This window comes from Cotesia glomerata, linkage group LG4 (assembly GCF_020080835.1).
Source record: "Cotesia glomerata isolate CgM1 linkage group LG4, MPM_Cglom_v2.3, whole genome shotgun sequence".
In the NCBI taxonomy this organism is placed as follows: domain Eukaryota; kingdom Metazoa; phylum Arthropoda; class Insecta; order Hymenoptera; family Braconidae; genus Cotesia; species Cotesia glomerata.
In genome coordinates this window covers 12,312,932-12,334,790 of record NC_058161.1, presented here as the reverse complement: position 1 = coordinate 12,334,790, position 21,859 = coordinate 12,312,932, and the positions used below count along the sequence as shown (strand labels likewise).

General features: G+C 27.4%; 4 protein-coding genes across 4 annotated transcripts; all 4 read left to right on the top strand.

Annotated features, from left to right (window-relative positions):
• The first annotated feature begins 276 nt into the window (after positions 1–276).
• Positions 277–1,262, top strand: LOC123263619 (magnesium-dependent phosphatase 1-like). Its single transcript, XM_044726524.1, has 4 exons — positions 277–387; positions 473–530; positions 611–829; positions 901–1,262. Exons 1-4 carry the CDS (start codon positions 339–341, stop codon positions 1,064–1,066), a joined length of 492 nt encoding a protein of 163 aa, XP_044582459.1. The 5' UTR covers positions 277–338; the 3' UTR covers positions 1,067–1,262.
• Positions 1,263–1,578: 316 nt separating this feature from the next.
• On the top strand, positions 1,579–4,418 carry LOC123263560 (odorant receptor 46a-like). Its single transcript, XM_044726432.1, has 5 exons — positions 1,579–1,974; positions 2,336–2,695; positions 2,779–2,983; positions 4,021–4,176; positions 4,235–4,418. Exons 1-5 carry the CDS (start codon positions 1,616–1,618, stop codon positions 4,274–4,276), a joined length of 1,122 nt encoding a protein of 373 aa, XP_044582367.1. The 5' UTR covers positions 1,579–1,615; the 3' UTR covers positions 4,277–4,418.
• A 172-nt stretch (positions 4,419–4,590) lies between these two features.
• Positions 4,591–7,111, top strand: LOC123263585. Its single transcript, XM_044726478.1, has 5 exons — positions 4,591–4,957; positions 5,017–5,169; positions 6,502–6,653; positions 6,728–6,885; positions 6,952–7,111. The coding sequence occupies exons 1-5, from the start codon at positions 4,735–4,737 to the stop codon at positions 7,088–7,090; spliced, it is 825 nt and encodes a 274-aa protein (XP_044582413.1). The 5' UTR covers positions 4,591–4,734; the 3' UTR covers positions 7,091–7,111.
• A 3,309-nt stretch (positions 7,112–10,420) lies between these two features.
• On the top strand, positions 10,421–21,772 carry LOC123263603. Its single transcript, XM_044726501.1, has 6 exons — positions 10,421–10,697; positions 16,144–16,720; positions 18,177–18,446; positions 20,915–21,103; positions 21,235–21,370; positions 21,568–21,772. Exons 3-6 carry the CDS (start codon positions 18,224–18,226, stop codon positions 21,704–21,706), a joined length of 687 nt encoding a protein of 228 aa, XP_044582436.1. The 5' UTR covers positions 10,421–10,697; positions 16,144–16,720; positions 18,177–18,223; the 3' UTR covers positions 21,707–21,772.
• Positions 21,773–21,859: the final 87 nt, after the last annotated feature.

Below are 21,859 nucleotides of genomic sequence, written 5' to 3'. Positions count from 1 at the left end.
TTAATTATATTTTTTCAAGCTTCATTAATATTGTAGATTATTGTAACCTGTAAAATTAATAAAAAGGTTAAATAAACTATAATTATTATTAACTAACCTTCAATTTTATAAATTATTTTTGCTAACTAATTTATAACTTAAAAAATTTTAATTCGACTTTCCGTTAATTTAAAATTTAAAAATAAGCACACACCGCCATCTGTTGAGATTTTTTAAAAATTCGTCGGTATATATTGAAGGTAACGTCGTTTGTTTTGATAGTCAGGGTTATTATTATTATAAAAAATTTTTTGGGTTAAAAATAATCTTGTTAATTTTGTTTGCAAACAAAATTAATAATGTCAGAAGAAAATAAAAAAAAACCTAAATTAATTGTCTTCGATTTGGGTGAGTAATTTTTTATTAATAAAAATTTTATATTATTTTTTTTAAGTTAAAATTTATAGTATAAATTATTTTTTTTTTTTTTTAGATTATACACTGTGGCCATTTTGGGTGGACACACATGTTACTCCGCCATTTTCTCGAAAGTTAGTATCCTAACGACATTTTTAATAAACTAATTAATTTTTAATAATTATTAATTTATTTTAAACATGTTTTTCTCTAGAAATGGCTCAGTAGTGGACGCCCGAGGGAAAAAAATAAAATTCTACGAGCAAGTACCCGAAATTTTAGAAAATTTAGTCTCTCAAGGCATAGAAATAGGAATCGCTTCAAGGACTTCGGAAATAAAAGGAGCGTACCAATTACTTAAATTATTCAACTGGGAAAAGTATATCAAGTACACGGAAATATATCCGGGATGCAAAATCACGCATTTTAATAAGTAATATTTTTTTTTGTTTTAAAAATGATGCTTAGAGGAATTAAATAAATTAAAATAATTTTTATTTACAGGATTAAAAAAGCCTCGGGGGTAGAATTTAAAGACATGATCTTCTTCGATGACGAACACCGGAATATTCACGACCTAACTGAAGTTGGGGTTCTGTCAATATTAGTAACAAATGGCGTAACTAAAAGTGTTATTACAGAAGGTCTAGATAAATTTAATTCCCGTTAGAAAATTATAATTAGATTTAGTTGTACAGCAGTAAAAACTTACTTTTTTACAATTTTTCATCACATTTGTGCTAAACTGCATCTTATTGAATAAAGCTTTAGTTTCTACCAAATGACGCTTAAATACTGTATGTTACATGGAAAAAAATTTTTTTTAATATGTATATTCTTCCCAGCCTATAAAACAAACCAAATATATAAATAAAAAAAATGATGTAATAAAAAAAAAAATTAAATTGATATTACATATTCACCTATTCATTATTTTCTGCATAAGTACAATAACCCTTGGGATCAATAGATACAACTATTGACCAAGCACACTGAGCAGAAGACTGTCGCACAACTTTCGCGCATTTGTTCCGCGCAGTTCTCAGTACTAACCTAATATATTATTAACCTACTAATTGGAGTAATTATCTAATGTTCCTCTTATTAAATAATTTTCATAATTATGTAATTTTCATAATACCATCAATGTAAACTGCGGCTAGACTTACTGGCGAAAATCCTGCAAGAATGCATCGACAGTTTGGTTAAACGTCTAACAATGGAAATACTTGACTCATACTTCTTTCTATTAAGCCTACCAGGACTGTGGAAGCCGCGAGGCTGGCGAGGAATCAAAACTTTCTGTTATTACATCTACCAACTAAGCGTAGTATTGTCCAACCATCTCTTTATATTCTCAAGTATTCTAGACCTCCAGTACAAAAATATAAAGCTGGAAATTCTGTTTGACAACTTGAGCGTACTGATGGCGTTAACCGTCTGCCACCAGAAGATGACTTGTGTGATATCAAACCGCAAGGCTATTAAGTTAATACTTGACTCTTTGAAAAAACCGCCATTTAAACCCAGGGATCTCCAGGAGGAACTGATTATCCAGAAGATCAACGGACTCGTCAAGTTTGGAACTATTTCACGTTCCAGATGCCATAAGGGTGTATACTGGCAAAAGGTACCGGTGAAAAATCATAAGGGCGTATAAAAAATTATTTTTTCGGGAATCGACGCACTTTCGTACAAAATGTGCAGAAATGCAAAAAAAAAAAATTTTATACGCCCTTGTAACTCCCGGGACCCACCTTGGATGCCATAAGGGCGTATATAATAAAAATTCTATTTTTTTCAAGTCCAAAAAAAAATTTTTAGTTTAAAATACGTTGATTCCCGAAAAAAAAAAAAATTTTATACGCCCTTATGACATCTGTAACAGGATTTCTTTGATGTTTATAATTTATAATCTATAATTGATATTATTCTACAGGAAAATTTTCATCTACTACCCGCTGATCTTCTTGGGAACGCTGCTAGCCGCTTCAGGCTCCCGGTCGAACATACTTGATCCTCAAAATATCCTGCCGTACAAAGGATGGTTACCTTATGACTACAGCAACCCAACAATCTACTGGATGACGGCCTTGTTCCAGTTTTACTCAGTCTACACCGCTACTGCCATCAACATGTTCTTTGATTCTTTCCTAGCTGGGATTATCTACTATCTCTGCTCCCAAGTCGAGATCCTACAGCACAGATTCGAGGTTATGGTCCGAAAATTGGAAGTCAATCTTGCTAGGGAGCAGAGTTTTGTTGCTGAGTGGGTTCAATATCATATTAGTATTGTCAAGTATATTTCTTCATTAAATTTTGTTTAGTTTTTTAATTCACCGCAAGGTATTGAGATTAATTACGGTTTGATATTTTTTTTAGCTTGATTAACAATCTTAATAAAATATTCTCCTGTGTTATATTTATACAATATACATCAAGTTCATTGATACTTTGTACGCTTGCTTACTTGATGTCTCACACAGAGGTTTCGAGTTTTAATTTTTTCGGTTACTTTGGATTTTTAGCGGGAATGTATTTGCAAATATTTCTTTACTGTTGCTCTGCACATACATTGACTTCTGAAGTGAGTTAACCCTAGCGGTTTTGTAAATGCCGAAAAAATGTCGCAATTATACAGTATTAATGCTGTATTTTTTCAGGATTTTTTCGGTTGTTTTGGTCAGTTTTTTTATCGAAAAATTATGAAACATTTACCGTAAAAATGCGATACATTTACGCTGAAAATGCGGCATATTTACGGTAATAAGGCGGTAAAATGACTGTATTAAAACCATATTTAAAAAATGGTGTCAAATTAAATAACGCTCGGACTGGGATTCGAACCCCGAACTTCTTGGGGACATGTCGGCTACTCTACCATTTGAGCTACCCGGTCTATACCATATTGTTTTTTTGCTTATTCTATATACATTAAGCCACACCGTCCATCTTACGATAAGCATATTTAAAATTAAATAATATAATTATATATGTGAAACAATATAACTTTTCGATTTTAGAAAATTTGCAATTTTCTAAGTGAGAAATTAAAAATTGAAATTAAAATTAGAATATATTTACTTAACATATGTATTATTTTATATTAATTATCGCTAAATACCTAATTAAAAAATAATATTCTACATATTTTTTATTCAAAAACAGTATTTGTTTTTGCAAAGTAGCGATGGAGAATAAAAAGCAAAATTTGAAATTTTTCATTTTATTCATTTCTAACATAGAAGTGAACTAAAAATAAAACTAAATCTTTAATAATTATCCATTATGTCAGAAAATATTCGGCAAAATTACTGTATTATTACGGTAATTATTTGGAATTTTTTGGGTCAAATTTGGGCATTAATGCGGTAATTGTATAGTATATTTTTGGTAACTGTACAGCATAAGTGCAGTATATATACTGGATAACTACAGTATAAAAACTGGCCAAAACAACTATAGTTTAACCGCATTATTACCGAATTATAACGGTAAATATACGGCATGAGCATAAATGCCGAAAAATTACGGTATTTTTACGGCATTATCAAAACCGCGAGGGAATAATATTTATTTATTTATTTAATAAATTATAAATAATCATATCTTTTTTATTTCCAGTTGTTAAGAGTATCAAATGGAGTATACACCACAAATTGGTTTAACTTGAGTAATAACGTAAAAAAATCAATTGCTATAATTATGTGCAACTGCGACAAGCCTGTTTTGATAACCAGCGGTTTCTTCTTTGTTCTATCCCTCGACTCCTTCACTAAGGTAATTTAAAAATTTTATTATCCAACATATCTAAACAATAAATAATTATATTTTATAGGTTTTAAAGCTTGCTTACTCTATTCTTAATGTATTAGAGTGAATATAAAACAACCGGACCTTATAGCCCTTTGTAATAGTCGAAATTATTTGTTCGCATGCCCAAACTTCCGCCATGTTTTTCAGGCATTTTATTTATAAATAAATGTATAAACAGTGCATATCTTTATAAATAAATTAGCAATAAAACCAGTAATAATAATCTATTTTTTATTTTATCTATAAATAAAATATAAAAATTTGTTTAATTTATTTTTATCATGTATTAATAAATAATATAAAAAATTGCAAAAGTTTAAAAAATAATGCATTGAATTATTTTCCACATACCTCATGATTTATATTTTACAATTTATTTATTTTATTTATCTAATAAAAATATATTTCCTTAACGACAATCGCTGTTTTATCAGTAGATAAGTTCTAGGGCTTCAGATAATAACCCGCTATAAAATTAAAAGTTTTTAAATAATTATTTTTGTAGTTTAATAATTAATTAGGATGTTAATGAAGCGAGAACATGTTAATTACCTCCAGTGGAGTGCAGCTGTATCTTTAGTCTGTGCTATAATTGGAACTATTTCATTATCCACGGATTTCTGGATCAACGGAACCGCTAAGTCTAATATCATAGACGTTCAAGATTCTACTATTAATTACGGATTATTTACCGGAACTTTGGTTAGAAGAATTTTACTTAGTCCTAAACCTTATGACATTTATTGTAAGTATTTATTGTTATTAAAATAACTAAATAATTTAATTATTTATTGTATTTTTTAGTTACTTGTATTTTTAATGAGAATATTTGTATTTGGAGCTGCCAAGAATATAATGGGTTAAGAAAAAAGGAAGCCATTTCGTTGTTCCTTGGGCAAGCGACGCCATTTTCTTGTTTTGTTACCACACGATCAGCTGATTATAATTATCTTAACGGTAATTTATTATAATATTTATAATTTATTATTATAAATTAATAATAATAATAACAAAATCTTTTTTATTAGGTTATTTTATTATTATTATTTCTTCATTATCAAAAGCATAAAATTTTTGCATTAATAATAAAAATAATAATAATAATAATAATATGGACAAGTCTATGCACAGCGTGTTCTTCAAACACGTGCGTGATCATGGCTTGTCCACCCAGCTGACGTTTTCCTTCTTAAAGTCAGCTGGCCTGATGTCCGAGACTGAAGGGTTCATATTTGCTTGCCAAGATGGTGTCATTAACACTCTAGAGTACCGTAGCAAGGTGCTCCAGGTGCAGCTCCCGGACACGACCTGCAGGGCGTGTAAACAACATCCGGAGACGCTTATGCACATTTTGTCAGCATGTCCTGTGCTGGCGAGAGGTGCATACATCCAGCGTCACAATGCTGCCTTGAGAGTACTGTACTACTATCTTCGTCACCGCTACGGTATTGACGTGACACCGGTGCTGCCTTATCTGCCAGGAGATATTCCCCAGGTTGTTGAGAATGACAGTTGCAAAATTTATTGGAACATGCCGTTTGCAACAACTCGGCGGATAGATCACAACAAACCTGATATTGTGCTCTTCGACAAGGCTACTCGTGACATTTATGTCATTGAGTTCTCGGCCCCGGCTGAATACAACATCTCAGCCAAAGAAGAGCACAAAAGACAGATATATCAGGATCTCCTGTTTGAAATTGGCAAACTTTACCCAGGTTACCGTGTCAAGCTCGTCGTCCTGATTGTTGGCGTCCTCGGAGGGATGAAACAGTCTTTTGTATCCTCACTTGCCAGAGTTCCAGCTTGCTCATCAAAAGCTGAATTCTTGGCGGTCAGGATACAGAAGGCTGTCATACTAGGTTCCCTCCGTCTACTTAGGAAAATGACTTTGGCCTGCTGTGATCACTAACCGCCTTGTTGTGCGGAGTGGTCCAGCAGTAATGGATGGAGCTCAGGCTGGGCCCTCGGATAATCGGACTCCGGGGACAACCCCCCTGAGCATTTAATAACACAATAATAATAATAATAATAACGAATTTTTTTCAATTTCATTATTATTATTATTATTATTATTATTATTATTATTATTATTAATTTTTTTTATTGTTAAAACCGTGAAATTTTTGCATTAATAATAATAATAATAATAATAATAATAACGAATTTTTTTCAATTTCATTATTATTATTATTATTATTATTATTATTTTTTATTGTTAAAGCCGTGAAAATTTTGCATTAATAATAATAATAATAATAATAATAATAATAATAAAATTAATTACAGGTTTAGCAACAAAAGAATTATTTTTAAGTGCATCAGTAGCAGCAACAGCAATATTTTTTATTATTTTAACAATAATAATCTACTATGCTTCATTTATTTTGATCTTACTAAATTGTTTCATGAGTCCAGCAATAACTTTTTTAAATATTACGGTAAAAATAATAAATAAAATTTATAATTAAAATTTCTTCATTAATTATAAATATTTATTTTTATTTTATAAAAGGGAATTTATCTAATAACAATAACAGCATTTTCAATAAATCTCCTCGCTCTTATTATCTACGGAAGTTACTACAACAGTTGGGTCAAGAATAACATCGGAATTTTGGACACCATTGTTGGCGACTACAAATCCGATGCTAATTTAGGGTTCTCTTACTGGTAAATTTCTTAACCTACAATTTTATTTTATTAATTAAATATTTAAAAAATTACTCACCTTTTCAGGATCTTCTTTGTTATTTTCTTGCTCCATCCAACGATTATTATTTTACTAAAATTAAGAAACAAACGACTTATTCTTCAACGCAAGGAAACGGTAATTGTTGTCGCTAAGGTTAACGATCCCACGACAGTTTTGTTTTAATTTTTATAAATTAATTATTGATAATAATAATAAAATAAACAAATTTATTAAAAAACTTATAGGAACTTTTTTATGAAGATTCTCAATTTTACTAGACATATTTTTTAAAAAATCTAACCTAAAAATCTTTAATATAAAGATAAACTCCCATGAAGTCAGCTGATAATCAATTTTTGAATTATTTTACAAAAAAAATGCTTTAAAAAATTTCCACTAATTATTTTTTATAATTTTCACATTTAGAATAAATTTAATAAAATTTATTTAACAATAATTTAATTGTTGTAAAATTTTTAATGACCGTTAACTTCACTGTCTTAAAATTTAATCATACTGAAGTCAGCTGACTGTCAATTTTTAATTTTTATAAAAATAAATTACTTAAAAAATTTCCACTAATTCTTTTTATCATTTTCATATTTATAATAATTTAATAAAATTTATTTATCAATAATTTAATTGTTATAAAATTTTTAATGTAAGTTAACTTCACTGTCTTAAAATTTAATCATACTGAAGTCAGCTGACTGTCAATTTTTAATTTTTTATAAAAATAAATTACTTAAAAATTTCCACTAATTATTTTTATAATTTTCACATTTAGAATAAATTTAATAAAATTTATTTATCAATAATTTAATTGTTATAAAATTTTTAATGACCGTTAACTTCACTGTCTTAAAATTTAATCATACTGAAGTCAGCTGACTGTCAATTTTTAATTTTTAAAAAAAAATAAATTACTTAAAAATTTCCACTAATTCTTTTTTATCATTTTCATATTTATAATAATTTAATAAAATTTATTTATCAATAATTTAATTGTTATAAAATTTTTAATGTAAGTTAACTTCACTGTCTTAAAATTTAATCATACTGAAGTCAGCTGACTGTCAATTTTTTAATTTTTTATAAAAATAAATTACTTAAAAAATTTCCACTAATTCTTTTTTATAATTTTCATATTTATAATAATTTAATAAAATTTATTTATCAATAATTTAATTGTTGTAAAATTTTTAATGACCGTTAACTTCACTGTCTTAAAATTTAATCATACTGAAGTCAGCTGACTGTCAATTTTTAATTTTTTATAAAAATAAATTACTTAAAAAATTTCCACTAATTCTTTTTTATAATTTTCATATTTATAATAATTTAATAAAATTTATTTATCAATAATTTAATTGTTATAAAATTTTTAATGTAAGTTAACTTCACTGTCTTAAAATTTAATCAGCTGATTGTTAATTTTTTATAAAAAAAAAAAATTATTTAAAAAATTTCCACTAATTATTATGAAAATTAAGTTAGCCGACATTTAAAAATTTTTAGAATTTTTTTTTATTAAAAAAATTATTGGAAAATAATTAAAAAAAATTTTCATTTGTAAAAAACTTGAAAAAATACAAGTGCAATTTTTAAAAAATATTTTTTAGTTTTAATTTAATAATTAAAAAAAAAAAATAAAAATGTCGGCTAACTTTAGTGTTATTAATTATTTTTTTTAATTTTAACACTTAAAATAATTTTAAAAATTTTATTCTTAATTTAAGGGCATTCTCCCTAAACTGCCATTTGAAAATTTTTCTACCGAAGCGCCGTCTGGTGTCAGAATGTAGCACTAAAATTCTTAAAATTGAATTAAATTAATAATTAATTTTATAATTAAGAAAAAAATAGGGGAATGAATTTGGTCGTTAGAAAAATTAAAATGCTACAATTTGATAATAATTGAAGATAGTAAAATTTAAAATATACTTACATAAAATGAAAAAAAGTAAATTGTAGGTTAAACATGGGAAAAAAATGTCATGTGTAAAATAATTATTTAAAAAAAAACTATTACCATTCACTAAAAAAGAAATGATCAGCTCCGTGTAGAATTTTTAGGAGATTTTAATCACATTTTAGTTAAATTTTAAACAATAATATTAATTAAATAGTTTTATGAAAACCATTTCCAAGTTTCAACATAAACAACAGTATCGTACATATTATGAGGTCCCAAAGGGATCCCAGTGTAAAAAGCGGGAAGTTAAAAATTTTCAAAATTTGTGGATAATGCAGTTCGCAAGTTACACTCCAAATGTAGTTACCATGGGATAGAGAGAAGCAATGTTACCAATAAGCCCTGGAACGGAAGTCATTCATGTAATTTGAATTTATCACCAAATATGGTGAGTTATACATACTTTATTTATTCATATTTTCTAGATAATGTTTATTTTATAAGGCATGCATATAATGCTATATTCTAGATTTATTATTTGATGTCTATAAATAAATAAATCTACATTATGTAGTGAGATATATTGTATACTTGCGGTTTTATTATATACTAACATGCATTTAGTATTAAAAATTAAAATCTTTCAGTAAATTTTGATATTCGGCTTGACTAAATTCTGCCTCAGTACTTTCGATGAAATTTCCAAATCGTTCTGAGTCTTCGTCTCCGTCACTATCAATTTCAGCTTCATAAATAGCATTCAATTCACCTTGCCCTAATATTGATTCATTTTGATCTGGATTCGGAATGATATCAATTATCTTCTGTTGGATTTTTTCAGATGGTTTATCTTTATTATTTTTATCGGTAGTTTTATCATTTTTATTAGTATCCTTGTTATTTTTTTCTAATATTTTGCGAACTCTCATGGTAGGTGCAAGAGAACAGGGCTTAGAAAGGTTACTACAAAGTAGAAAATCTTTTATGGCATCATCAACTTCTTTCCATACCATAGTAGATGAGTTTTCTACTTCATGTGAATACTCTACTTCTTTATCATCATTCGAAGAAGAATATAGTAATTTTGGGTTCAATATTTCAGGCACCAAATGAGTCCAATAGAATTTAGTGAGTTTGGGGAGCATTTTTTTGTTAAAAAATTCTTCGTCATAATGGATGACCAAACTCAAGGAATTTTTGAAAGTCCATATCGAAAATAAACAATATTTTCTTCCAGTGACGTGAAGTTGGCCCTGGATTTGATAATAATATGGACTGTTCTTCAACAATTCTCTCGGTTTATTGCGTTCAAAATGAGGCTTGCACCACGCAACATTATTGTTAATAGCCTCTTCAACGGTTATGTTCCTTATGGTGTACGGGCATTTAATTTCAGCTATCCCATCGGTACCAATTAAGCCATCAGGTGTAGCGCCCAAGCCGAGAATATTTAAAATTATTAAAAAACTTCCTTCAGTTAACTTCAAGTAAGTGGCGCCAGCTGTAAGTTTTCAAAGAAACTTTATATATTAAAGTGGCAGGTAATATAAAATAGTTTCACCTGATTGTAGATTGTTCAGCTTGTTCAGCGACCCAATACGATACAAGGATCCAACATGAATATACATATATATATACAAACATATATATCCGTCAGGACTTAACAATTTACCCAACAAAACGTCAGTACCTGGTTAGCGTCCCAAACAGAGAAGCAGAGTATGGACAGTGCGTTTGTGATTAATTATTTAAGTTTCAGCTGTCGCGCCTGGAAACGACGCCTTGGATAATTTTTTAACAAAAATTTTTTTAAATAATTAATTAATAATTAGTGACAAAAATAATTTTTCTAAAACACCTTTTGGATTTTTAAAGGTAATAATTTTAAATTACTATTTTTTTTTTTTTTTTTTTTTTTTATGTTATTATTATTATTATTTAGTGTAAAAAAAAGTGGGGGTGTAAAGGGCAAAAAATAATTTTTAAAAATAAGAACCGTTGGGTCGAATTTTATGTGCGAGAAAACGAGGTCGCAATCGTGTAACTGTCCGGATGATGCATCTGTATACTTTTATTATTATTATTATTATTAGTATTAATATTGCGGTCCAAATTTATTTTAAATAATTTTTATTTTTAATTATTAAAAATATTTAAATGTAAAGAAATTTAAATTGCAATATTTAATTAAAATTGTATGACCGATATTTTATTTCCTGGAGGCTACTTACATCAAAAGTAGTGATTGGTTAATTATTTTAAAACGTTGTGAAATATTATTTGGAAATTTTATGTAACAGGTATTTTGTTATTTTATCTAAGCCGGGTTTTTTTTTTTTTTTTTTTTTTATTATATAATAAAAAAAAGGTCACGAAATAATCATGAAATATTTTTTATAAAATCAATGAAAGTTATGTCACTAGAAATATCACGAGGAAGTGTGTTAATATAAAAGATAGATTTTATTTAAAAACCGGTTGGCCATCGGCTAGCGCATATTTTGTCGATTATTCATTATTAAGAAGAAATATTTATTTGCTTTGAGATTTATCAGTAATTTTGTTAGGTGAAATTGAAAGGATTTTTAAATGTTTTTTTTTTTTTTTAATAAACGAAAAAGAAATTATATGATGGTAATTTAAAGGTAATTGTTAGTTTAAGTACACAGAAAAAAGATTTCTTGACTGAAGAACAAAATTCTTGGCTCAAGAAAATTTTCGAGTGCCTGAAGGAAGACTGAAGTTGTGTTGGCCGAAGTAAAAATTTTTTTTGAAATTCTATTCTTGGTGGAAGTCATTTTTTCTTAATTCAAATTATCTTAAATAAGGTAAAAGCCCCAATATATGATCATGTACCAGTATATGATCACTCCATGTATTTGTATACCTATATTTGTGAATATAGATATACAAATACATGGAGTGATCATATACTGGTACGTGATCATATATTCTTTTACCTTACTCAATACAATAAATTTTTATATTTGATCAAGATTTTTAGGTACTTTAGGGAAGCAGCGCCACCTACCTCAGCTGAGAAAAAAATGTTCCCATCTTGAGAAAATTTTTCTCTTGAATATTTGATACCCATTTTAGACTATTTTAGCGCGCAATTATGTATATTGAATGTAAAAAATGATTCAATATTATTTGATCTTCCCATTTGACATGTTAGTCAATCGAAATATTAATGAAAATTTACTATCAAGATATTTAATTTTTGGAGCAAGAGAAAAATTTTCTCAAGACAAGAAAATTTACTTCTGTCAAGAACTTAATTTTTTGGAGCAAGAGAGAAATTTTCTCAAAACAAGAAAATTTTCTTGACTTAAATAAATTGTCTCGGATCAAGAAACGTATTTCTTGAAGCAAGGGAATTGATTTTTGGAATAAGTGAAATTTCTTGTGTCAAAAAATTTTTTCGCCCAAGTAAATAATTAGGAAGAAAAATATTTTCTTGACTCAAGTGAACCTTTCTTTCTGTGTAGGATACTTGTTACTTTGTAAGAAATTACTTGAAGTACACGGAAACAACAAGATGACACTGGATATCATCCCAGATTATACTCAGTGATATCTGTGGTGAAAAAAAATTTCAGATAGTAACTAGTATAATCCAGATTATACTCCGTGATATCTGGATTATACTCATTGTAATCTGGATATTAGTACTTATTGTAATCTGGATTATACTAGCTACTATCTGAAATTTTTTTCACTCAGTATAATCTGGGATGATATCTTGTGTCATCTTGTTCTTTCCGTGTATTGTTATTATTTTTGAAATAATTTCATAGTAATTGACTATTTATTTAATAATTAATAATTAAAAAATTTTTTTTGCAAAATTTTTAGAAGATTTATTCATATTATTATGAATTATTACTATTATTAAAAAAAAGTTCAGAATAGAGCTATGAGATTAATTTTAAGAGTTAGTAAATACATTAGAATGAGTGACATGTTAGAAACATTAGGTTGGATGAGTATAAGGCAAGCACTGATATTTAACACCTGTATTTTTATAAAAAAAATTGGTTTTAAATGGGAAACCAAAAATAATAACCGAAAAGATTGTAAAAATTGAAAATACCCATAATTATTAGTGTCATAATTAAATAATCCCGGAATTTAATACCACGACAACTAATACCTGTAATTTGATCCCAGCGTCAATTGATAACTAAAATGATAGTCTTAATATGATTATTTGAAAAGAAATAAATTATTATTGCACGCCTCATAGCGCGAAGCGCGTGAGGTTGTGCTTTATACTCGACTCGTCAAGGTCAAGCAATTTTGTGATCTTTAAATGCCTCTATCACAACCATATTATACTTATACAATGATATAAGTAGATGTACATCGAAAAAACACTTAAATTAAACCATCTTTTACTTTTTAAAATCATTTCATGATGCTATTTTGAAAAAAAAAAACGTTTTGAAAAAAATTTTACGTGTACGTCCGGATGTCACCCCATTTTGGATGTACCAACGATTACTCCCGAACAAATTGATACTTCAAGACCGGACCTTTTTTATTAGTTTAAGAATTCGATCAACTGGGTCCGTATTTCATATCAGTGGCCTAGTTTACGTATTTTTTTTTTTAATTGAATTTTTATTAAAATTCACTACGATACAACCGTACAAAGCCAAACGAACTTTTCTGATTTGTCACGTGAAAACTATGGCGCCACTTGATCGAGCTAGATTTTGTAGACTACGTGCGCATATGACAAGAAAAAAGAGCGCCGATATTTAAGAAAAAAAAAATAAAAAACACTGTAAGAAATTACTTAATTATATTTTTTTTTTTTTAATCAATTACACAATTAATTTTTTTCTTAAAAAATGAATGAGCGTTATGAGGCGTGCACTTTTGGATTTTCCAAACTTTCTTCATTTATTTTATTCTACATCTGTTATTGCCATTAGTTTTAATCGTGTCCTATGATTTTTAACTTCCCGCTAAGAAAATCGAAGATTTTCAAAAATCGGAAAGTTATTGTTTTCACCCCGTTTTGCAAAAATCGAGTTTTTATCAGATCTCGACGTTTGAAGGTCACAGGAAGCTTCCCTGACTATCCCCGCGAGGTTGTCACGGTGTCTGTGTGTGTGAAAGAATGTGAACCGCTTATAACTTTTGAACGGCTTGACCGATTTCATCGCGGTTTGTGCCATTCGAAAGAGCTTGACCAAACTTAGATTTTAAAAACTATTTGGACCGATTTAGATCAATAGATTTAGAGAAATCTTAAAAAAACTGAAAAAAAAATTTTTTTTTAATGTGGTTTTTTTGAAATAACTTTTAAACGGCTTGATGGTTCAATTCCAAAAACTAATCAGCTCTTAACCTCAAAAAACCACGTCGATCGCTACCAGTCCGGTCAAAATCGGTTGATTCGTTCGAGAGATATCGTGAACGAAAGAAAACCTCCGGAATAACTCCGAAATTCTTAGCGCGATTAATTCAAAATTACGACTCTTTATGAGGCTTGAAAAACTGCGTCGAATGCTGCCAACCTCATGAAAATCGGTTTATTCATTCAAAAGTTATTGCGGTTTAAAAATTCAAAAAATAGTGTCTTATCAAATCCCTATCAGACTTTTGAGCTCGAAGAGCTCAAAAGCATAGGAAAGCAATCTCTTTGAGCTCGGAGAGCTCAAAATAACCCATAAATTGTATTTTTAAGCTCGAAGAGCTCAAAAACGTCATTGGTGCAATTTTAAGCGCCTAAGTATGGAATTAGCGGGAAGTTGCAGGGATGGCCTTCAGGGTCAACCGTTTTTCTAATTTTTTTTTTTATTGTAAGGCACAACACGGTAACAAGCTTATTTGTTAGTCTACTGTCGAATAAACATACACAAAATCTATGATAAAAGGGCGCTAGATTTAGTCTAGCTCAAAAATAGTTATAATAAACACCAAGACTCAAACTGCTGAAAAATTTAGTACTTATATTGATTATAACTGGTACAAATAACTTGCCAAATTTTATAAGAAACTAAAATAGGGTAAAATATTTTAGAATAACATTGAGAGAATATATGCAAGATAAATTTGACATCTAAAATTATAAATAAAAATTTTGAAGTTAATCTACTAGGATATATTTAATTAAAACATAAAAACAGTAATTTTTGTTAAAATAGCCAAGGGCTAAAGAATAAATATTATTATTATTATTATTTACTATTTTTTCCGAAGATCGGTGTTTTTACAAATTAAAGAGTTCTATATTTCAAAGCCATTATCCCCGATCCAAATTGATGTTAGACTAATTTTAAATTTTTACATTAAATTTTTATTTATTAAATTTATTTTCACCACTTTTATTGTCGGTATGAGCACTCAATACCGTCTTCGGGTGAATATATTTAATAATTAAAAATTTTTTATTTTTAATTAAGATTAAGCAAATAAGTTAATTTTTTGTTAACTTAGTGAAACTTTTTTCGGTCACCGACCGAAATTATTACGGACAGTGTCTCGGATAGCTTAAGGGTAGAGCAGTTGGCGCGACACCAAAAGATCCAAGGTTCGATTCCTGGTCTGAGCATTTTCCGAGTTATTTTTTCGGTGACCGAAAAAAGTTTCACTGAGTAAAAAATTAACTTCTTTGCTCAATCTTAATTAAAAATAAAAAATTTTTAATTATTAGATATATTCACCCGAAGACGGTATTGAGTGCTCATACCGACAATAAAAGTGGTGAAAATAAATTTAATAAATAAAAATTTAAAATTAGTCTAACATCAATTTAGATCGGGGATAATGGCTTTGAAATATAGAACTCTTTAATTATTATTATTATTATTTCTTCATTAAAAAAACTTGGTATTTTTCCATTGATATATTAATAATAATAATAATAATAATAAAATTAAAAAAATTATTATTATTTTTAACATTCTTTATGGAAGAATTTAACAATTTTAATAATGAAGAAATAATAAATTGTATAATTATCGCGTACTCCAATATTCAAGATACAGTTAGTAATAGTCAGAAAAAAAAATTATGGAATCTCGTATCGTGTTATGTGAACATTATTTTATTATTTTTATATCAAGCATATATCTCAAATAACTCGAGTAATTTAATACGTATAAAATATGTATCCATAATATAACAATTATTTATATTACAATCTAATTTTATTATCTTCCATAACAGTTATATTATTAACTTAATTAAAATTGAAATTATTCTCTTACTTAATTTGCATATAATAAAAATCCATTGTATCATTAAATATCTTCCATACAATTAAATATCAAAAATAATAATATTAATAATTATTTATTTACAGACAATCCAACATTAAAATCACTAGTGAAGAAAAGAAAGAAATTCCCAATGTTTAATGCCTACAAAAAATTCCGCTACAAAAAGCTGAATGATTAATTAAATAATTAATAATAAATTAAAAAGATAATTTAAAAAAACTGGGGATTCCCAGTTAAAACAAAAAACCGTGGAAGGCTCAAGAAAATCAATAATAAGCCACTACGGGCTTTACCAAAATTCCTACTCATGCAGCAACGCACCCGGCAGCATCTACGGCTACCCTACGACTACGACTACGACTACCCCCACTACTAGTTACTTGCCGGCGTATCCCCACTTCCAAAGCCAGTTTCAATTGAACGAAGACTACCGGCCGATATATTTTTATGTCGCCCAGCCCTACACCATTCCTTACACCTTCGCCAAGCGCCCTAAGAGTAATAATAATAACAATCACACCCTCTCGATTGGACGGTCCACTAGGAGTAGGAGTCGGGTCAAGTTTTCTAAGAAATTGAGCAACGCTGAATTTTCTCAGAAGGTTAAGCAAGGCGAATTTTCAAAGAGTTTGAATCAAGTTCAGTTTGTAGATCCTACAGGTAATTTTTTTTTTAATTATTAATATTTGGAATTAATTATATAACTAATAGCTTTTTTTTTAAAAAATAGTTATTATATTTAATTATGCTTAGATAAGTTAAAAAAATTAATATTTTTATTTTATTAATTAATTATTAATCATTTTTTTTTGTCGAAAAAAATTATTTAGAATTTAAGAAAATTTTTTTGACTTGAAAAATAATAATTTAAAATTTTTAATGTTTCTTTTTGTCAAAAAAAATTATTTAGAATTTTAAAAAATTTTTTTGACTTAAAAAAAAAGTAAATCAACATTTTTTTAAATTCTTTTTTAAAAAAAAATTATTTATAAAGAAAAAAAATTTTTTATAGATTAACTTAGTTAAAAAAAGCATTTTCTGCGCTTCGTGTTTTAAAACTCACTCTTGGCTCGTTTGCCAACCACTTATGACGTCATATACCCCCTCCACAATTTTTAATTAAAAATTTGGCAACAGATGGCGTTGTGGGTTCTTCGAAAATTTTTTTTTTATTTAAAATTTATTATTAAAGAAAAATTAATAATTTTTTACTAAATTTAAAACAATAATAAAATTTAAAAAAAAATGTAAAGCTTATAAACAAAAAGATTTATTAATTTTCGAGGTAAAATTAATATTTATATAATTTTACTTAGTTTATATATTAATAAAATATAATAAAGTACATTAATTATATATTAATATTGGTATTTAAAACATTTAATCTTTAAATTATTTTTTTAATTATCAATTATTAAAGTAATTATCTTTAAATATGCATAAGTAAGTTAAAAAAAGCATTTTCTGCGCAATTTTTAATATTTTTATTTTATTTATTGATTATTGATATTTTTTATTGTCTAAAATAATTATTAAAAATTTTTTTGACTTCATAAAACATTATTTAACATTTTTTTAAAATTCTTTTTTGAAAAAAAAAATTATTTATGGATTAATTTAGTGAAAAAAAAGAATTTTTTGCGCAATTTTTGATATTTTTATTTTATTTATTGATTATTGATAATTTTTATTGTCTAAAAAAATTATTAAAAATTTTTTAAGAATTTTTTTGACTTCAAAAAAAATTATTTATGGATTAATTTAGTAAAAAAAAGAATTTTCTGCGCCTCGTGTTTTAGAATACACTCTTTGCTCGTTTGCCAACTTCTTATGACGTCATATACCCCCTCCACAATTTTAAAATTAAATAAATTCCTAACAGATGGCGCTGTAGGTTAATTTTTAAAAATACAGAAAATTTATCTGGAAAAAAATTTAATTTAAAAAAAAATAATTTAATAAATATAAAGAAAATAATTTAATAAATTAAATTTTTAAAGAAAATATGTGCAGAGTATGTAAGTGACATTGACAAGCAGCCAGCCATGACCTGTAAACTTTCACATGGTCAACGACAACTATAATTAATATAACAATTTGTTTGAATTTTCTCCAGTTAAAACTTCTCCAAAAGAATTGCCGAGAAAACCAGTAGATCCCGCAATGACGTCCATGTTCAGACGAGGAACAATTTTTGCGACGTTTTTCCTCTCGCTGATTGGCGGAGGACTAGTTTGTGCGGCGCTGGTGACTCAGCACTGGGTCGAAGCCAAAGCTTGGCGGACTCCTAACCCCCAAGAGAGCGCCGGGAAAATTCATTTTGGGCTTCTCAATGGAAAAAAGGAGCTCAATGTCGCTTATGGCTGGCGTACCTATCACATTACAGGTAGTTGTTATACATGTATAATTATAATGGTAATTATTGTGCTAGAAGGGGAAAAATTAAAAAGGGGGTTTGCGGTTGAGCGCCTACTGAATTATTGTACGCATGGTCATTACCCGCGGATATTGCACGTGGGCTTTTTGTGATGTAAAGTTGGAGTTATAATTTATTTATGTTTTTTTTTTTTTTTTTTTTTTTTTTTATTTTGCAAACAAGTCACGTTCACTAAACATGTGTACGTTTTCTTAAAATAGCCTTCAATTAAATATATTTTATTCATGCCACGGATTTATAATCACTGTAAAGGCTATTAATATTCTTTATATGTCCTTGGAAATTATTTTATTGATAAAAATTTATTATTATTATTTTATTACTAAAAACTTATAACTTTTCATCAATAATAATAATAATAACTAGCAATCTGGCAGTCACTACGTGACTGCCGTAATTTATAAACTATATAGAATTTTGCTTTGTATAATGACTCTGGTTAAATTGCACTGTACTTTGTTAACTATTGACGTTTTTAAAGATATAAGCTCATCATGATGTTACACTCATCGAGACCTTTCATTTGAGTACCCACATGCATTTTTGATATATTTTTCATATATACATATATATAATATATAAAATATATAAAAAATTGGTGTGGGTACTCAAATGAAAGCTCTCGATGAGTGTAGTATAAATATCTCAGCATGAGCTTATATCTTTAAAAATGGCAATAGTTCACAAGATACATGATCATTTCTTAATATATAACATATATTTTAAAGATATAAGCTCATCTTGAGGTTACACTAATCAAGAGCTTTCATTTAAGTACCCATATGGATTTTTGATATATTTTTCATATATACATATATGTAATATATATAAATATATGAAAAATTGATGTGGGTATTCAAATGAAAGGTCTCGATGTGTGTAACATCAGGATGAGCTTATATCTTTAAAAATGCCAATATTTCACAAGATACAAGGTAATTTCTTAATTATTGACATTTTTAAAGATATAAGCTCATCATGATGTTATACTCATAAAGAGCTTTCATTTGAGTATCCATATAAATTTTTGATATATTTTTCATATATACATATATATAATATATCAAAAATTGAAGTGGGTACTCAAATTAAAGGTCTCAATGAGTATATCATCAGGATGAGCTTATATCTTTAAAAATGTCAATAGTTCACAAGATACAAGATCATTTCTTAATATATAACATATATTTTAAAGATATAAGCTCATCTTGAGGTTACACTAATCAAGAGTTTTCATTTAAGTACCCACATGAATTTTTGATATATTTTTCATATATACATATATGTAATATATATAAATATATGAAAAATTGATGTGGGTATTCAAATGAAAGGTCTCGATGTGTGTAACATCAGGATGAGCTTATATCTTTAAAAATGCCAATATTTCACAAGATACAAGGTAATTTCTTAATTATTGACATTTTTAAAGATATAAGCTCATCATGATGTTATACTCATAAAGAGCTTTCATTTGAGTATCCATATAAATTTTTGATATATTTTTCATATATACATATATATAATATATATAAATATATGAAAAATTGATGTGGGTACTCAAATTAAAGATCTTAATGAGTATATCATCAGGATGAGCTTATATCTTTAAAAATGTCAATAGTTCTCAAAATGCAAGGTAATTTCTTAATTACTGACATTTTTAAAGATATAAGCTCATTTTGACATTAAACTCATCAAGAGCTTTCATTTGAGTACCCACATGCATTTTTGATATATTTTTCATATATACATATATATAATATATATAAATATATGAAAATTTGATGTGGGTACTCAAATTAAAGGTCTCAATGAGTATATCATCAGGATGAGCTTATATCTTTAAAAATGTCAATAGTTCTCAAAATACAAGGTAATTTCTTAATTACTGACATTTTTAAAGATATAAGCTCATTTTGACATTAAACTCATTAAGAGCTTTCATTTGAGTACCCACATGCATTTTTGATATATTTTTCATATATACATATATATAAATATATAAAATATATTGAAAATTGATGTGGGTACTCAAATTAAAGGTCTCGATGTGTGTAATCTCAGGATGAGCTTATATTTTTAAAAATGTTGATAGTTCACAAGATACAATGTAATTTCTAAATTACTGACATTTATAAAGATATAAGCTCATCCTGATGTTAGACTCATCGAGACCTTTCATTTGAGTACCCACATGCATTTTTGATATATTTTTCATATATACATATATGTAGTATATATAAATATATAAAATATATGAAAAATTGATGTGGGTACTCAAATGAAAGCTCTTGATGAGTGTAATTTCATAATGAGCTTATATCTTTAAAAATGTCAATAGTTCTCAAGATACTAGGTCATTTCTTAATTATGTATATGAAAATTTTTAATTTCTCACAATTAAAATTTTTCAGTTGCTCAAATGATTAAATCAGATCCAAATGTAATGGACTGGAGTCTTTGGATGTCAACATTAATCACAACATCAATGGCATTAATAGCTGCAGGATTATCAGCATTAATAGCCGTCCTAAATACAGCAACGACTCCCAGAATTAAATTATTGTCTGTACCTGGTGTTTATATAATCAATAGTCTAACATGTAAGTACAATGAATATTATAATTAATTAATAAATATTTCATTTAAATTTATTAATTTAATAAATAAATATAATATTTAATAAATATTTTGATATAAATAAATAAATAATCATTTTTTTTTTTAATTACAGTAATATTATGTATTACGAGTGTCAGTACGTGGTTGGCCCAATTCTACACAAAATTACAAAACAACGTTCTGCCAAAAGAGGATGTCGATAATATGTGGACGAGTGAAGGTTCCGCGGAGCTAGGATACTCCTTTTGGTAAATATAAATTACCATTTGTGTTTTAGTTGCATTGTTTCATTCGAATTGTCACGCTCGAGGGACAACAATCAACAAAGACAGAAACGAAAGTTTCCTTTCTATTTATTTTTTTATTTTTTAAATTAATTTTTTATCTTCAAAGTGCGAAAAGATAATTTTTTTTTTTTTTTTTTTTTTTTTTTTCTTTTCTATAGGATGGTAGTTAGCGCCGGGGTTGTTCACCTTATCAGTATCGCTTTGGTTGGCTGGGGATCAGGAAGAGTTAAAGAAGATCGTATTGAGCACATACCTGCTTTAGAAGAAAAAACAGCTGCGGCCATAATGCTCTATTAATTTGCTTTTTAGTGATGATGTCAAATTATTTTTAAATTATTGTAATTTATTTTTTTAACAGTCAAACTTTTATGTTATAATTTTTGAATATTATTTTTTAACTAAAGATAAATTTTTTTAATTTTTGTTGATATCAAAATTAAAAAAAAAAAA

What these genes read in the sequence shown, in the direction of transcription:
- LOC123263619 (XM_044726524.1), top strand. Translation starts at nt 339, where the DNA reads ATGTCAGAAGAAAATAAAAAAAAACCTAAATTAATTGTCTTCGATTTG. An exon ending in ATTAATTGTCTTCGATTTGG is followed by an intron (nt 388 to 472) that starts GTGAGTAATTTT and finishes TTTTTTTTTTAG; the next exon opens with ATTATACACTGTGGCCATTT. An exon ending in AAAATCACGCATTTTAATAA is followed by an intron (nt 830 to 900) that starts GTAATATTTTTT and finishes TTTTATTTACAG; the next exon opens with GATTAAAAAAGCCTCGGGGG.
- LOC123263585 (XM_044726478.1), top strand. Translation starts at nt 4,735, where the DNA reads ATGTTAATGAAGCGAGAACATGTTAATTACCTCCAGTGGAGTGCAGCT. An exon ending in TGATTATAATTATCTTAACG is followed by an intron (nt 5,170 to 6,501) that starts GTAATTTATTAT and finishes AATTAATTACAG; the next exon opens with GTTTAGCAACAAAAGAATTA. An exon ending in TAACTTTTTTAAATATTACG is followed by an intron (nt 6,654 to 6,727) that starts GTAAAAATAATA and finishes ATTTTATAAAAG; the next exon opens with GGAATTTATCTAATAACAAT.
- LOC123263603 (XM_044726501.1), top strand. Translation starts at nt 18,224, where the DNA reads ATGACGTCCATGTTCAGACGAGGAACAATTTTTGCGACGTTTTTCCTC. An exon ending in TATAATCAATAGTCTAACAT is followed by an intron (nt 21,104 to 21,234) that starts GTAAGTACAATG and finishes TTTTAATTACAG; the next exon opens with TAATATTATGTATTACGAGT. An exon ending in GAGCTAGGATACTCCTTTTG is followed by an intron (nt 21,371 to 21,567) that starts GTAAATATAAAT and finishes TCTTTTCTATAG; the next exon opens with GATGGTAGTTAGCGCCGGGG.
- LOC123263560 (XM_044726432.1), top strand. Translation starts at nt 1,616, where the DNA reads ATGGAAATACTTGACTCATACTTCTTTCTATTAAGCCTACCAGGACTG. An exon ending in AAGATCAACGGACTCGTCAA is followed by an intron (nt 1,975 to 2,335) that starts GTTTGGAACTAT and finishes ATTATTCTACAG; the next exon opens with GAAAATTTTCATCTACTACC. An exon ending in TATCATATTAGTATTGTCAA is followed by an intron (nt 2,696 to 2,778) that starts GTATATTTCTTC and finishes TATTTTTTTTAG; the next exon opens with CTTGATTAACAATCTTAATA.